The sequence below is a fragment of the Phascolarctos cinereus genome, unplaced genomic scaffold (assembly GCF_003287225.1).
Source record: "Phascolarctos cinereus isolate Bilbo 61053 unplaced genomic scaffold, phaCin_HiC Scaffold_4;HRSCAF=312, whole genome shotgun sequence".
NCBI classification, from domain to species: Eukaryota; Metazoa; Chordata; class Mammalia; order Diprotodontia; family Phascolarctidae; genus Phascolarctos; species Phascolarctos cinereus.
The window spans coordinates 181,012,629-181,030,458 of record NW_027555847.1 but is presented as its reverse complement, the minus strand read 5'-3'; the positions used below and the strand labels follow the sequence as shown (position 1 = coordinate 181,030,458).

Sequence of the window (17,830 nt, the reverse complement as noted above, 5' to 3'; positions counted from 1 at the left end):
CTACATATATATATACACTATTTCCCCTAACAGAATGTAAGCTCCTTGAAGGCAGAGATGATTTCATTTTTTCTTTCTTTGGTATCTTTAAAACCTGCTACAGTGTACAGTATATAGTAGGTACTTAATAAAAACCTGCTGAGTATTGTGAAGATCAAATGAGGTAATAGATGTAAAATCCTTTGCTTAAAACTTGATATAAATATATCTGTTATTATAATGATGATATAGTCATTATTTATTAGCAAGAAGATAATTACGAATAATAACTTAAAAATAATATTCTTACCTGGGTAGAAACACACTTTCCACTACATAAAAGTCTTGCATAAGCACATCTCTGTCTGGCTTGGAAGTGAGGTTACCCACTGTGTATCCTATTCCCAGCTGAATAGCACCCTTAATAGCAGATGATGCAGTCTGGAAGGAAAACAAGTCTTGACATTAGTTCCAACAGCCAAGTTCCTTTTCAAGATTACATGCAACAAAGATGGGCTTGTAGTTAGTTTTGTTTTCCTGTTTCTGGACAACAACAACAACAAAAGCCAAGGTTTGAGAAAATCCTGAGTTATGGGTTGTTTTTTTGGGGTTGTTTTTCAACAAGTTAAAGATCAAATTCTTCAATCTTCCCATGAAATTTCTCTTTCTGACACAAATTGCTAAAATAAACATTGTCCGGACTTGTGATGAGAAATAAAGAGTTGAGGTATATAGCAGGTGATGCTTGGAGTCAGGAATCCCTGGTTTCAAATCCTTGAAGTATACATAAAAATATAGACAACACTAATATAAACTTAATAAATACAAATGTATACAAAGTAGTTGAGAAAGAAGGTGCTATTAGTTGGAGGATGCTAAGTTACAGTCGAGCCGCTGATCTGAATTGGTGAAAGAACTTTCCACCTGAAATCCTCACATCAGTGAAATCATAGATCCTAGCAAAATCACAAAATAGGTTTATAGGCTAATACATAGGGAAAATTTCCTTTTAAAAGTAAGATCATAACTTTAGAAGGCAGAATAAAAGTTTCATCATCTAAAGATTCTATCCAAATATAACTAGAACAGCGATTTTAAAAACCAGACTTATTACAACATAGTCAAGGAACAAAAGTAATTTATTTACCATAAAAATACAAGACACAAAATTTTGATTTTTTTCTCTGGAGCACAGAAGTAGTTTAATTCTAAAATTCTTTGGTATCATATATGTATGGTACCATAGCTGATTCCTTGTTTACAAATCTACATTAAACTGGGATCAAAACTGCCAGTAAAATCTCTTGAAGATTAGTGCATTTTAACCCAAAAATAAATTTGCAGTTCTGGAACAAGAAAAATTCTAGGAATTTACTCCTCTAATATTACCTACAATCAAGTAAATATTCTGTGTTAACCTAGAGAAAATTACCTGCACCTATTTCTCCCAGCGCATGAAAAAGCACAGAAAAAGGAATAATTTCAAACATAAGCATTAAAGGCAAGGAAGGGGTTTTATACTTCTTTATATCCCCACAGCACCTAACACCATTCTCTATGGAAATTGGAGGTTTAATAAATACTTACTGAACAAAAGAATGAAAAAATGAATCACACAATGGTTAAAAATGTCAACTCACACATTTATAGCACTTTAAGAACATTTGTTAATTAGTATATGCTATTATATAGATTTTACAAGTGAGGACACTGAATCTCAGAAAGGGTAACTTGTCTAGGGTCACACAGGATCAGAGTTAGGGTTTGAATTCAGGTCACCTGATTCCAAATTCAATGCTTTTTTTGACAATACTATGTTGTCTTTGCAAGGCTGATCATTTACTGGAAATTCAGCAGCAGTAACAGCACAGGGCCTGGTACATAGTAGGCACTTAATAAATATTGATTGATCCATCACCACTACAACCACCACCACCATCATCATAATAGGTTCGTATTATCCCTGTTGTCCTTACTGCTACTGGAATCATATCAAGGTTGCTCTTAGTGACCCTATAGAAGGTCAGCTTGCATCCTAATACTTTCATTCAACTACAAAAGTAGTCATTTTATCCACCTATGTAACAGTTCAAAGAACATTAAACAGAAAAGAATAATAGTAAGAGAGTGAATTGTCCTAGGACTGTTTCTATCTGAACTTTATTGAACAAGAAGATAAAAATAATAATAGTTTTAAGATATACAAAACATTTTTCCTTTGATCATCATAACTACCATGTAAGGTACATTCTATGAGTATTATTGTCCACATTTAATATGAGATAACTGAAGTTCAGTCAAAGAGGTTAAGTGACGTGGCGATGCTTTTGTAATGGTTAAGTATCAGAGGTGAGATCCAAATTGAGGCCTCTCCTTACCCCAAGGCCTTGGCTCTTCCCACTATACCACATGACCTCCTAATGTAACATCTGCTCCTATTTTTCCCCCCTTGATTCCTTACAAATCCATAGACTTTATTCTTCCTTGAGTTCTTTGTAGCATTTGATCCTACCAACCAACTCTTTCACATTTCCTTCAGTAGCACCACCATTTTTCCAGTAATTCAGATTAGGGATCACTTTCCTATTCTCCTGAATTCACTTAAAACCCATCTCCTTTATGGAGATTGCCTTAATATTCTTGCCTTTATTATCCTCTCCTTTCTTCAATCTTGTATAGTACTTACTGTCTGTACCACTCAATACTGCTGCATGGCATTGTTATTTAATTACTTTCATGAGTACATGATTCCCATCAACATTGAGATTACAAATAATAATAGTTTGCATTTGCATAGTGCTTTCATGTAAACCCTTCTAGTGCAGGAACTTGGTGTTCTATTTCTTTGGTTTTCTCTACATCATCCAGCAGACTGCCAACATTTGAGAGACTCTTTTTTCTTGTTAATTAAATATTTTTCTTTTTTTTAAATTAAATTTTGCTTTATTTTATTCTCAAGTAAAAATCAGTCTCTCTCTCTCTCTCTCTCTCTCTCTCTCTCTCTCTCTGTCTCCCTCATACTTCCCTTCCCCTCACTTTGAGAATACAAGAAAAACTAAACCCCTGTTACAAGAAGGTATCATCAAGCAAAACAATCATTGGCCATGTCATCAAAAAAAAAGTATCAATCTGCAGTCTGAGTCCATCTATCATCTCTGGTAAGGAGATAGGCAGCATGTTTCATTTTGAATTCTCAGGGATTATGGTTGGTCATTGTATTGATCTGTTGTATGTGTGTATGTATTTTTGTTGTTTGAATTAGCCAAGACTTGCCTTCTCACCCTTCCACATCAAATTCCTCTCTACACTGAGAACACAAAACTACCTAAAACCCATTACGCAAATGTATAGTCAATAAAAATAATTTCTATATTGGATATGTCCTAAAAATATTTGTCTTTTTGGTGCATTCTGAATCCTTCCCTTTTCTATCAGAAGATGAGTAGCATTTATCACCCTCAGTCTCCTGGGAATCCTGGTTGATCATTATACTGATAAGAATTCAGCACAACTGTATTCCATCACATCATTCAATCTGTTTGCTTCATTACAAAAATGTTATTATGCATCTTAATGTCAAATTTCTCCTTAGGTTTGAAAATGCCTTGGTATTTTTCATTTTCTATGGCCCTTTTACTCAGTGGCCTAGGGAAGGAAGATGGCAGAATGTTGAGCTTCAAATCTTTGTTTTTTCCCTCTTCAGTTTGTTATTTGTTTTTACTTTTCCCTCTCTATGACTCCATTACTATAATGTCATTGATAGGGCTCAGTGACATTTTGTACCAGTAATTCTAATTTCTGAGGTTAATTGATTTTCTTCTTTTTAACTTCATGTAAAAACTCAAGAGGGATGCTATACTCAGTCATCTATCACTAGGAATCAAAGAACTTCTAAAAATGGTTGGAATTTCTGAGATAATCTACTTTAATCCATCACCCCCCCATCCTATTGAAGAAGTAACTGAGACAGAAGGATGAAAAATGACTTGTGTGTGGTCACACAGGAGTTACTGGAAGAGCCAGGATTAGAACCCAAGTCTTCTAGCCTCAGTCTAGGGCTCTTCATCACACTCATTTTAATAGCAAAGCACATGATGTAGCATCACTTCCTTCTAAGGGATCTAAAAGAAAAATGGCCACACTAGAACCATAGGATCATAGAGCTTGCTGAAAGGGATTCTGGAGGACATCTATTCCGATCCTCTCTTTTTCTTTTTTTTTTTCGGCCAGGCAATGGGGTTAAGTGACTTGCCCAGGGTCACACAGCTAGTAAGTGTTATGTGTCTAAGGCTGGATTTGAAATCAGGTCCTCCCGAATCCAGGGCCAGTGCTCTATCTACTGCACCACCTAGCTGCCCCTATTCCGATCCTCTCATTTTACAGTTGAGAAAACCCAGAGAGATTAAGTGACTTGCCTAAAGTTACACAAGGAGTTAGTATCTAAGGTGTGATTTGAATGCAGAGGGATTACCATAACCCTCATCAGGGTTTTTTGTGTTCATTTCCCCATCCCACTAACATTTGTATCCTGAAACTAACTGGTTCTTTCTGTGGTTAATTTAGTCACTAGCATCATAATTAGTTAAGACTTTTTGAATGGTAACAACTTGACTACTACTAGGCACTATGGACTTGCAATCAGGGAGAATTGAGCATTACTTTCTATAGGAAGCCTTTTCTTATCCCTCCAGCCATTGGTGCTCTCTCACCATACCCCACTTCCAACCATGTAAGGTCCTTTAGGGTACACAATGTTTTGCATTCTTCTCTGGATCCCCAATCTTTGCCACAGTGTCTAGCACATAATACGCACTTTATAAAGGTTAGGGCTGGATGGATCCTTAGAGATTACCTAGTTTAATCTTCATCATCTTTACAGAGACTTTACCTCAGCCCAGAGAGATTCACGTTTGCTTCTATTGTAATGAATGAAAACAGACAATGACTTAAAAACTCATTGAGAAATAGAAGTATAGTATATTGGGTAACTCTTTTTCAAAATAGCAACCAGAACATTTAGGTTCTATAGAAGCAAAAAGGCCTTAAATTAAAACTATATATATATATATATATATATATATATATATATATATATATATTTAATGTGGAGATAAGTACATCCATATATTCATGCACATCTGTTCCCCACCCTCCAAAAAAAAAGTCTCTTTTATGCAAGTTTCTCTTTTATTGAGGCAGGCTGTTTTCTCCCTCAATAGTCAATACCAAAGGCTTAATATACAAACTCTTTCCACATGGAATATTAGCATGGCATTCAAACTTCTGCTGAACTGTGATGTTTTCTAACACAATAGTCCTTAAACAAGATGTGTTCTTAAAGTGTGAAAACACTTTGAAATATTATACTGTGCATCTTTGATTAGTAGATCAGTGAGTAATGACAATGACAATGAAGCTACTATGTGAAAGGATGTTGGTTGTTTTTCTAGAACCATCAGTTCTTTGAAAGCAGGGTTGCTTCATCTTGGATGGGCACCAACAAATCATTTAATTGGTAGAGACAGTTCAGAATTCTACACACACTGGGATCATCCACTTTCATCAGCAACTATCCATGGCCTTACAGTCTCATCCATGTACATGAACATTTTCTCCTTCAATCTACAGAAAGGATCCTTGACTTTGTGAATGTATTATAAGACTGGGTTTTCGGATCCCAGAGGAATAAATTATGTATTTTTAATGTAGGACTCTACATTATCAAGGCTTAGAACAGGACATTTGTTGCTTGGATACGAGAAATGCTTCTACTGTGGCCCCGATATTTAAAAGAGAATTACATCAACAGATTACACATGTACCCTTTATTAGGAAGGCAGTCTAGTGTAGTGGAGAGAGAGTTGGCATCAGTGTCAGGAAGAGAGAGATTCAAGTCCCAATATATGATTGACATATGTTGGCTATATGATTTTGGGGCAAATCACTCAACTTCTCAGTGGCTCTAGGCAATAGTCTTAGACTAGGTTGCAGAGTCAATTCACATTTTCTTTGGTAGAAGTTTCTTCATTAGCAATTTCCTACACCACTGAAACAAGAGGTCCAATAAAGAAAAAAATATAACTGCCTACAAATGCATTCATATTTTTGTGTAAATAATAACATTAATAATGGTAACTAAAATAATACTTTATAAGCTTACTGACTGTATTTCCCCTATTCTGATGGGTCTGCCTTTTTCACAACCTTCAGGGTAGGATGTTGTTGAAGTTAGGATTTCACTGAATTTTTTAAAAGTTCACTCTTTGCTAAATTCTGTGGCTAATAATAAAAAAGGACAATACTAAAGTGGAAAGTGCTTTACCTTCAGTTTTCAAAGCACTTTTGCACACACTACAATGTGTGTGCCTCACAAAAACCCTTGTGGTAAGTAGAATAGATATTTTTACCTTTCTCATTATTACTATTATTTTAAATCTAGACCTGTGATTTCACTGGTTTAAGGAACTGCTAGTGAAGATAGAGTCCTGGTTCTGGTCAAGAGCAGATGAAAATATACTTATCACTATTACATACTGCTTTTTTTGCCTGGAGAGAAGCCTGCTGGATCTGCTTTGTCTGCTAGAGATATAAATTTATAATAAGCTGTGTGAATAAAAGGACAAAGATAATAAAAAGTTTTGAAATCTTTAGCAAACCTGGCATTAAGCTCGGACACAAATCTTGTTCTAAGATTTTAATGACATTACACTGGTTACAGAAAAAGGTTTTCTAAAGCAGGCAGTCTGCAAAACTATATCACTAAACAAGTTGTCTAACTCTATAGGCTTTAAAAGGAAGCATTAAATTTTTTTCATTTTAACTGCATTCCCACCCCTATCCAGATGATATAATGAACTCGTTTCAGAAGCATAGCTAAGAGAAAAAAAGGAAAAGAAAAAGATTAGTTCAATAACCAGTGGCAGAAGATGAAACAAATTATTGAACTATGGTTGTGTCAAGTAAAACCATTAAATATTAGAATATATGGTGGCAAAGAAGATGCTCCTCCTGGCCACGAGTAAGCAACTAAAATGATGGTAGGAGAGGTTGTAGCCTCAAGAGATAAAGATAAATCAAGATAAAAAGATAAATAAACATCAGTTCAAGTACTGAAGCTGCCCTGGTACTTTTTCCAACAGTTGTTATCTAGGAGCTTCTAATTATTCCTTTGGAGTTCAACATTCATCTTCTGTCAAAGTTATTATTTAGAACAAAACATAACCTCCTTCAAGGTAAGGATGGTTTTGTTACATAGTACCTTATTCCCTTCTTTTTCTGAACTGAACCTGTGATTTCATTGGTAAAGGAACTCCTGAAGAGGGAACTCCCTCCACCAATGCAGATATCCCAACTTGTTTTCAATGTATATTTTATTTTTAAAATTATTTTATTTTTTCTTTTAAGCAATTGGGGTTAAGTGACTTGCCCAGGGTCACACAGCTAGTAAGTGTCAAGTGTTTGGTCAGAGGCTGGATTTGAACTCAGGTCTTCCTGACTTCAGGGCTGGTGTTCTATCCACTGTGTCAACGTATAGTTTAAAAGAGCTGTCGAGGGGTATCAAGAAGTGAAGTGATGAACTGCTCAGAGTCACAGAGCCAGCATGTGTCAGAGGCAGGCAGGATTGGAATCCACAACATCAGTGGTATCAAACTCAAATAGGAACACAAGCTGCTAATTCATACATTAAGGATCCCTGCTATCTGAATATTGACTTAGTTTTAAAATAAAATATCTATGTTTTACTGTATTTTTATATATTCTGTTAAATATTTCCCAATTACATTTTAATCTTGTTTAGGCAGCATTTGGGAGTGTTAGGGACTGTGTGTTTGATACCACACATGGTTGGGATTTAATAAATGTTTGCTGAATGGAATTCTAAGCTCTCTGCTTATTGAGTCCTGTAACTTTCTTTCCCTTTTACACATTTTTTCACATGTTCAATCTAAATCTGGGGTCCAAAATAGTTCAGAAGATTATGAATTAAGATTTAATTAAAGTAACACCATGAGAAAATCATGCTATGTAGCCCCAAAGTAACATGATGATTTGTTTATATTTATACATTCATTTTTTAAAAAATAAGTTTTTATTGCTCTTTTTTGACCTCACTACATTTTTCTCCAGTATCCCTCTCCTGCCCCACTAGGAGAATATTAAAAAAGAAAAGAAAAAGAGGGAAAAATCAGCATAACTGATTACATCAAAAAAGTTTGAAAATACGTATATGAATTTTAAGAATTGTCTTAAGATTGAATAGGATTAGCAATAACTTCTAGCGTTTATTTATTTTTTATTTAGAAAATGGATGCTAAAACTACTCTCATTTATTTGAAGATACCTTGCTCTGCTAAGCCTCCCAGCTTCTATCCTTCTAAGCTTAAACTCCCCTGTATCCAGATCTATTTAATATTTCTGCTTATAGTGCAAGGTTTTACTCAATTAGCAATGTTTATTGAATACTCACTATATACTGAACACTTATGTTAATTGTTCTGGTCAAATCCATCTTATATACCACGGTTAGGTTAATCTTCCTAAAACACTGCCTTGACCATGCCATGCTCTCGCTTAATCATTTTTTAATCATTCCCTGTTGTTTATATGGGGATAAAGTTCACATTCCTCAGTCTGGCATGCAAGGACCTTAACAATCTGGTTCGAACCTACCTTTCCAGTTATATCTCACTCCATGACCCTACACGAATCCTCTATTCTAGAGTCTTATAGTGTACTCACTGTTCCCTGGAAACGCTTCTTGCTTTCCATTCTTTGTATATACCATTCCCCCTCCCTGGAATGCCCTTACTGCCACCTATCATAATTACATCCATCCTTAAAGGCCAAGCTTAAATAACGTCATCCATAAAATCACCTGTGATTCACCCAACTTGAAGTGATCCCTTCTTTGTTTGGCCTTGAATACAAATGACTTTAAAGAAAAATAAATGATTCTTAAAAAACAAATCATACCATTATGATTTCCATAAATCTTCCATTTTCTCCAAAATGGTCTCCATGTAGTCATGAGGATATGGCATCTAAACCATGTGTCCTACTTAGGGTCTCAAGGAAACTCCCGCAGAAGAATTTCTAAGCCATAATGAAGTGGTTGTAACGATTACATAATTTCCCAGAAGGACTTCTTGGGATGTTGCAACACTCTTGTGGATGTGATAGCTATTTCTTATAGATTCCAGACATGCTGCTCACCTCACTCCCAGGTCAATTCATTTTTCAGACTGTTTCACCTCCTTGTCAGAAGCCTTCTTTGGTAGTCATTTTAGCTTGATAGAACCTATCAGCTGCCATATGCTTCAAGAACTCAGGCTCAACTACCTACTACCTTGAGGCATCAGAATAAGGTGTTAGGACTGAATACTTTTTAATACCATAGATAACTGAGAGTTCGCTGTATATAATTTCACTAGGTGGCAACCAGCTTTTTTCTACTATGATTTTGCAGCATATTCACAATTATTACAACTTTATGGGGACCTCATTAAAATATTGGCCTCTAAGTTCTAACCATAAGAGCACTTCTTCAGTAAAACTTCCTTTTAAAATGATCCTTTTATCATTTCACTGTCAATTCCTTTAGATGAAGTCTAGGTCAGACCCAAATTTTATTAAAATTCCCTCTATTAATAGACTTTGTTCTATTGAAATACTTGTGTATTTACTTATTGGATTTAGAGTATCAAGAGGTCAAGAAGATGTTTTTCACAGTTCCCCTTAATGTAAATTGTCTGTGCCCTACTTATACAACTGGTTAATGAAGCTATATTCTTTCATCATTGGTGACAAGTTGAGTTAAGCAAATACTTTTTACCAGCAGGATAATAATACATTCTTAAAACATTCATTAAACACTCTGGCAGCAGTAAATTAGTACACTTAATTGTCTTTACCAAAAATATGCTATCAACTGCAGATGAAAATCATGATTTAGAACAGCAACATCTTAAACAGCATTTATTCATTTTAAATTATCATCATTTGTGTAGAAAATTATTTTGGAGCTTCTAAAACATATCCCAATATAGAACGGTGTCTCTTAGGTGACAAGTACAACTTGATTTTATTCAACAAATATTTATTAAACAGCTACTATGTGAGAATACTGAGGTTCTGAAGGAGATACAAAGTTTATATATAATATGGTTCTATCTTCTCATGGAGTTTACAGTCTAATAGGGAAGGAGCATATATAGATTATGTACAAATAATTACAGTAAAAATAAAGAAGTATATTAGAGAGGTGAAACTAAAGTATTATGCCCAGGGAAGAAAAAGCCATTATCAGCTTGGGGAGGGATTCAATTCCAATGGTTTCCTATTCCCAGTAGAATAAAATAATAAACTCCTTTGTTTAGCTTTTCCAAGCACCACACAACATGGCTCCAACATATCTTTTTATTCTCACTGGACATTATTCCCTGCTCTTCATCCATGTTCCTCATCCATCTCCATCTCTGTCTTTGCATTGGCCATCCCCCAAGCCTGGAATGGTCTTCCTCCTTAACACTACTTTATAGAGTGTCTTCTTTTCTTTTACAATGCAGCTAAAGTACTATCTTCTATATGAAGCCTTTTCTGAGCTCCCTTTCAAACCACCTCATATTTAACTATTTTTATATTTATGCTGTCTATTTGTATATAATGTACTTGCTTTATCAACCATTATGCCAGAATGTTAAGTTCCTTGTTAGTAGGAATAGTTCTATTCTCCACCCTTGTGTCTCTAGTGTCTGGCACAGAGCCTGGCACATAGTAGGTGCTTAATGAATACTTCGTTGCACAATTATAGGAAAAGTAAAGTGTCATATGCTGTAAAAGAGGTCAAGGAGGTTAAGACTGAAAAAAAAGACATGATTTAGGTTGGGCGATTTAGACATCATTGATTATCTTGGGGAGGGCAGTTTCTAGAATAATGGAAGTGTGATAAATCAGTCTATACCATATTAAATAGAGAGTGGGCATTGAGAAAGTGGAGGCACCAGGTACAGATAACTTTAAGAACTTTGACCATAAAAGGTAAGGTAGCTAGATGGTAAAGAGAAGTCAAGGGCAGGACATTTTCTTTCTTTCTTTCTTTTTTTTTTTTTTACAAGAGTAGGGAGACCTGAATGTGTTTTTAAGCCAACAAAGATCAGGGGAAAGGAAGGCAGTGAATACTTTTTCATTGAAGGGATGATTGTGAGAGCAAGGCTCTAGAAGAAGAAGGAGGAGGGGATGAAATCAAGGATTCATTGAAGAGATTAGTCTAGTATATCTATATCTATATCTATATGTATATTTATCTATAGTTATCTAGATGTATGTATGTATGTGTATATAGATATAGATATATGGAGGTGGAGAGAGAGAGAGAGAATCAGTAAGGATATGGATATTCTAAAATATGAGGATCAAAGGAATTTCTGTAATATAACTCTGATCTTCTCAGTAAATTAAGATGTGAAGTGATTTGCCAGAAATATGTAGAGGTTTGGGAGTGCATAGGAATAAAGGAGCAGTTTGAGTTTTGAGGAAAGAGAAAAAGGTGTGGAACAGTCACTCTAGGGAATAAACTAAGTACTCAATATGTGTACAGGATGGTCACTTGATGAGGTTATATACCATAATTTTCTAGAGCATAAAATCAACTGGATTTCTCCATATCTTCCAGCAATGCTTAGCATCCCAGAAATAGGAGCAAGAATTGAGGATTATCAGGTCAAGAATGGTAAAAGGGTCTATGGAATAAAAGAATCATTAGTGGTAGTGAATAATTCACTCAGACCTTATGACCAAGGTTGAGTAGTAAAGTGTAATTGCAATGGTGAAGGAAGTCTTAGATAATAGAAGAGGGGTCAAAGCCTACCTATGAGACCTTGGACAGGTAATTTAACCTCCATGGACCTCAGTTTCCTCATCTATAACATGAGAGATTTGGAATAAATTACCTCTCATGTTTCTTCCAGCTCCAAATCTGTGAGCTCATGTTAAAGAATAGGCTAAGTTTTTATAGCGGCAAAGAGGTAGAAATGAAGATGTTCATCTATTGGGAAATAGCTAAATTACAGCATATGAATGTAGTGGAATAGAATAGTATTATATTGCAAGAAATGATGAGGGGGATGTTTTGGAGAAATCTGGGAACACTTGTATGAGCTGATGCACTGTGAAGTGGCAGAACCATAAGAACAACATAATATAGTAACAACAACATTAAAGAAAAACAATTTTGACAGACTCTGATCAATAAATTGATCGATCAATAAACATCGACTAAGTGCCTATGTTCTAGGCACTGTACTAAATTCTGAGGATAGAAATACAAAAAAGGCAGTCCCTGTTCTCAATAGAGTTTATGATCTGATGGAGGAAGACAACACACAAAAGGAAACTAAAAAGGGAAAGAGAAGGTACCTGGTATGGGGGCAGGATGGAGTCAAAAGGAGTGAAGCTGGTGGGGAATGAGCAACCACAGCTCCAAAGAACCAATGAAGAAACCTGGTACCCACCTCCTGACAAAAAAGGAGATGCAGAACTTGACATAAAATTTTTGGACCTGAACAACGTGAGAATTTGTTTTGTTTAACTATGCATATTTGTTAACAGGGCCTTTTTTTCCCTTTTCTTTTTCTCAATGGGAGAAGGAAGAAAGGAAGAGAGATTGAGATAAGATTTGTGTCTGCAAAAATATTTTTAAAAGAGAACAGAAGACTGAACAGAATCAAAGATAAGCAGAACAGCTTTGAAAGTTACATGATGAATTTATTACATACATAAAAAGAAAAGTAAGTGCTTTGTGATGGAGATTCAGTTTCATGTACAATTCTCTCCTTCTGTTCTACAATCTATACGGAAATGTTTATTTTATTTGGTGCTAAGTTCAGAAAAAATTAATTAAATTAAGTTTTAGAAAAGAGCAGGAGTAAAGGTGTGAGAGGTAGAAGGATAGTAAATCATATTTAAAAATTGGAATTTCCAAGTCTGTTGTCTTAGGAGTGATGTAATTTCTTTTTACAAGACAGTCAAGTCTAAGGTATAAATGTGGTCCCATGAAGGACAAGTCCAAGAGAAGAAGAGGAAATTTGAATTACTTAATGTGGGTACTAGAGATATAACTGTCATCTCCCAGGATGAAGATAAGAAATGCATAAAAAAAGAAGGATGTAAGCTTACTGCTAAGTTAAGATAATGACTTGGAAGTTGAGAAATGAAGGCAAAACAGATGCCTTCAATGGAGTGGAAAGGAGAGAAAATTAATTTAATTTTTAAAAAAATAGAGATGGATGAGGCTACAGATGTAAAATGTTATCTGTACTTTTAGTTTAGATCACCACGTTATTAATTTTACTTAACCGTTTTTATTATTTTGTTATAGGAGACCTCATGAAGTGAGAGTAACCTGTAAATGTTTTTAATGTAAAAAACAAAACATATAAATAAAACTAAAACCAAACCAAACCATAGAATTTGGGTGAAGGTAGTACAGATTTCATGGACTTCTATAAATCTCTAGGTTAAACAGATGAAAATCAGAATATTTAATTTTTCCAAGTATACTAAATTGAGACTTGGAGGGTAAGGGGAAGGTCTTATGATACTGAACCCATGAGGAATGGAAGGATCTATGAACTCAGATGGATTAGAACTTCTTGGAGGCTGGTGACCCACATTATTCATCTAAGAAATGATGCGGATGCTTAAATACCTAGGGTCAAAACAGAAATGCTCATAATGATACTGCTGTTCAATCTGACTTTGTAATCCTCACTTTTTGTGGCTAGAACTTCACTCATGATTTTATAATAATTCTTCATATCACTTACAATTTAACTATGACTTACATGGAAAATAATTCCATAGATTTTATTGTTTAGCTTTTGGAATCTTAATTCTATGCTTTTAACACCTCCCTTTCTACTCCATAGTCAGGTACACATTAGGGGCATTCCCTAGATATTTACCAAATAATTAAAAATATAACACCTTTGTGTACATAATAATAGCTAGAATTCATCTAGCCTTTAAGACTTGCAAAGCTCTTTCTATGTATTATCTTATTTGATCCTCACAATAACCCTGTGAAGTAGGTGCTATTATTACCTCCTTACCCCCATTTTACAGATGAGGAAACAAGGCTAAGAGAAACAAAGTAATTTTCCAAGGTTCATACAGCTGATAAGTGCCTAAGGAAGGATTTAAACCTAAGTTTTCCTGACTCCACATTTCAGAACTCTAGTCACTGTGCCACTTGGATGTCATCTCAATTTTTTTCAGAAAATATATCTTGTATGTACCTTTTAAAAAAATGTTATTTCCCCATTAGAGTAGAAGCTTCTTGAAGATAGGACTATTTTTTTCCATTTTATTAAAAAAAAACAACTTAGTACTTAAGACACTGCCTCATACATGGTAAATATTTAACTAAATGTTTGTTGGCTTGCTGACTAATTTTAAAGAGAGTTTATATGACTTCCTCATAGTTATAAAATATGTGTCCAAAGTAGGATCTGAACCCAGGTATTCTTGACTCCAAGTCCAAGATTTTATTTATCTACTTTACTAGGCTATATTTCTTAACATACATATATATAAGCAGAAAAAGATCATGTGTCAGACTATTTCTATGTAGTGCTGACAGGTTTAACATATTTTTTTCCTCTGACCAACAATTATGAATAGATAAATGGATTGGAATCAAATCACCTGTCCCCATTTCCACAGTTTACAAAGAAGCTTTTGGTAACATTATGTCAATTAAATTCACAAAGATGTGTGCAATTTAAAAAGGCAGTCCTGATGATGCTGAAAGAGAAAGTTTCCTTGTAAATACCTTCAAGAAGATATTTAAATCTAGCTTTGATTATTAGATGAATACCCTATATGACAAAGATTTGGCAGGCTAGTCATGCTTCTCCAACTGCTACTTTCTGGTCTTGTGGTGACCATACCTGTTTCTCAAGAGTTTATTATTTTTTTTTCTTTTTGAAGACTAATGTCAAAGAAAAACTGTTTAGGTTGATTTTGTTTTGGAAAAACTAAAGAAATCAACAGGGTAATAAACTTCTTCAGGGACGCTGGGGCTAATGGACAACTTAACATATCTCAGGAAATACAACTGGCTTCCATGTTCCTCTGCTATCTCTCAATCTCCTCAACTAAATGACCCTTGCATTCTCTCTCCTTTATACAAGCCATCTAACTATGTTAATTTGAAACAATCCCATTAAGCTGAGCAGTAGGCAAATAACTCATAGCTTCTCAACTTTCTGGAAATGTTGGCAGGACATTTAGTTCCTATTCTGCAAATCAATTAATACAAAAGGTAAATTCTGACTTTATGAAACAAGACTGCAAAAATCACCAAGTCAGTTCACCAAGATCAAACTTGGAAGTGAAATAGAAACAGAACCTTCAGACCTGACTCACTTAAAAATCCACACATAGCTTTATGCTGTCAGCTGAATCTTTTGAGGTCAACTCTGAATGAGGGGGTCATCTTTCTAATATCAGCTCCACAAGGTCCCTTTAAACAAGTTAACTGTGAAGTTATAACACTGGAGATAATTACTCAATGCTACAGATCACACAAAAGCTACCAAAAAATGCTCTTCATGTCACAAATAGAAAATGCTGACATGCAATAAACCACATACTTTAATGTTGGGAAAAAATGTTTTTGGAGAGGATGTTATAACCAGAATATGATTCCTGGACACACGACTTGAATAAAAAACCAAAGACTATATATGCTAGATCACAACATAATGCACAGACTAGGGAACCAAAAGTTTTGGGTTCTAGTTTCTCCTTTAATAATTTGATTGCAGCTTTGAATAAATCACCCAAGCTCATTATTACTAATTTCATTGCATCAAGTATGTGCTTATTTCATTTGGTGATCTCATTGGCTCACATGGGTTCAATCTCTACGCAGAGGGTTCCCAGGTCTATATATCTATCTATCCCCATCTCCGAGTACCCCCATCTTGCATCGCCAACTGCCTTTTGGACATCTTGGATTGGATGTTCTGTAGGTTCTGTCAAACTCAAGAAGCTCAAAACAGAACTTTATCTTTATTCCCAAACTTTCTCCTCTTCCTAACTTCCCTATTATTGCTGAAGGCACCTTTATTCTTTCAATCACAACTTAGTTTTACCTTCAACTCCTCACCCCTACTAATCCCACACATCTAATCTGTTGTCGAGTCTTACGATTACTTTTACGGCATTATTTTAATATGTCCCCTTTTCACTTCTGATATAGCTCCATTCTGGTGTAGGTCCCTCATCACCTCACCCCTGGACTACTGTAATAGCCTCCTAATTGGTTTCTCTGTCTCTTCCCTTTCCAATCTATTCTCCAGTCAGCTGCCAAAATGATTTTCCTAAGTGTAGGACTGACCATGTAATCTCCCTAACCCTATTATCTCCAGGATCATCTATAAAAGTCTCTGTTTGATATATATAAATCCTTCATATCCCAACCCCTTTCTATCTACCTGAAGATGTTTGTTCTGTCCACAAACTCCACAATCCAGGTACTTTTTGGCTTCCTTCAAAACTCAGCTCAAATATAGTGTTTTTCTTCTCCCTTTATTAACCACTCACTCCTTCCTCAAATAAGATCTGCCCCTACAAGTCTGGAAAGTACTCTGAATTTTGGAAATGAAGGAAAGTGTAAGACACAGCATAGGATAGTGGAAAGAAGATTACATTTAAAGTTGAAAGATGTTAATCATATTCTTGGTTCTTTGGCACTTAACCAGCCACGTGCCCTCGGACAAGTCTCCATTTCTCATCTCTATGTTGAAGAAGGCTGACGGCTAATGACGTCTGAGGCCCCTTCCAGCACCTTCTTTCAAGTTCTACCACATTGCCTCATTTTGGCCTGGAAGCAACTCTTCATTCTCAGTGAGTATGCCAAGAGTACCCAGACTCTCATAAGCCTTATCTAAGCTGGGAAGGCTTTAGGTACATGCCAGGTAATGTACTGTGTCTGTCTGAGGAACTACACAGTTAAGTACAAGGAGGCCATCACTCGAAGCATAATTTTTTTTCAGCTACAGAAACTCATGAAATTATCTATTATGACAAAAAAGGGCTATGATCTGTATCTATGGAGGAAGTGCCCACTCCCATGAAGTATTAAGAAAAAAATACTCAAACATTTATACCTACTTCTATTGTAGGATGTAAATAAAAATAATATTTAAAATTAATACCTTTTGATCACATTCCCTACAAGAACTTTATTAAATGGGTCAGGAAATAGCATCATAAGGCATGTCTTAATTAGAAGAGGTTTGACCTAGGGATTTGTAGAAATGGTTAAAATACATAATCTCCTTTCTAGTAAGCTTAAAATGGAAATGGAAACTGTAAAAGTTTCTAGCTTTTTTTTCTCCTAAGTATAACTGAAGAGTTGTCACCCTGGGCAAGTCATTTACTCTCAGAATCCCAGGCAATTCTCCAAAATTAAATTAGAGATAAATTGCTGATGGACAATGGTGGAAGAAATTTTCACTCTGAGAGCTTTTTATGCTGACAAAATCAGATTTGAACTGAAAAAAAAAATTCCATACTGAAAGCAGAAAACAAAATATGAAAACTCAAATCCCAGTTAACTTTGTGAACTCATAACATTATTCTATAAAATGAGGTGATCAAATGGAGCTCTTTAAGAAAACTTGTAATGGTGGCTAGTATATCACATAGACTATTTCCATAACAAGAGTATCTAGGATTCAGGATACATTTTTGTAACTCATGCCTGTGGTAGTTCAAAACATTATTGAGCTTATTTTTAAGTTCAAATTAGGCATGCTAAACCCATCTAATATTTTTTTAAATT

The 17,830-nt window shown here is 35.1% G+C and overlaps 1 protein-coding gene across 2 annotated transcripts in view; it reads right to left on the bottom strand.

The window, feature by feature from the left end:
• PIP5K1B (phosphatidylinositol-4-phosphate 5-kinase type 1 beta) overlaps window positions 1-17,830 on the bottom strand; it is a 334,132-nt gene that overhangs the window by 152,073 nt on the left and 164,229 nt on the right. For both annotated transcript variants that reach the window (XM_078152809.1, XM_021001802.2), the window contains exon 4: window positions 290-420. In XM_078152809.1, coding sequence (XP_078008935.1) covers window positions 290-420 — 131 coding nt within the window. The remainder of the gene's footprint in view (window positions 1-289; window positions 421-17,830) is intronic.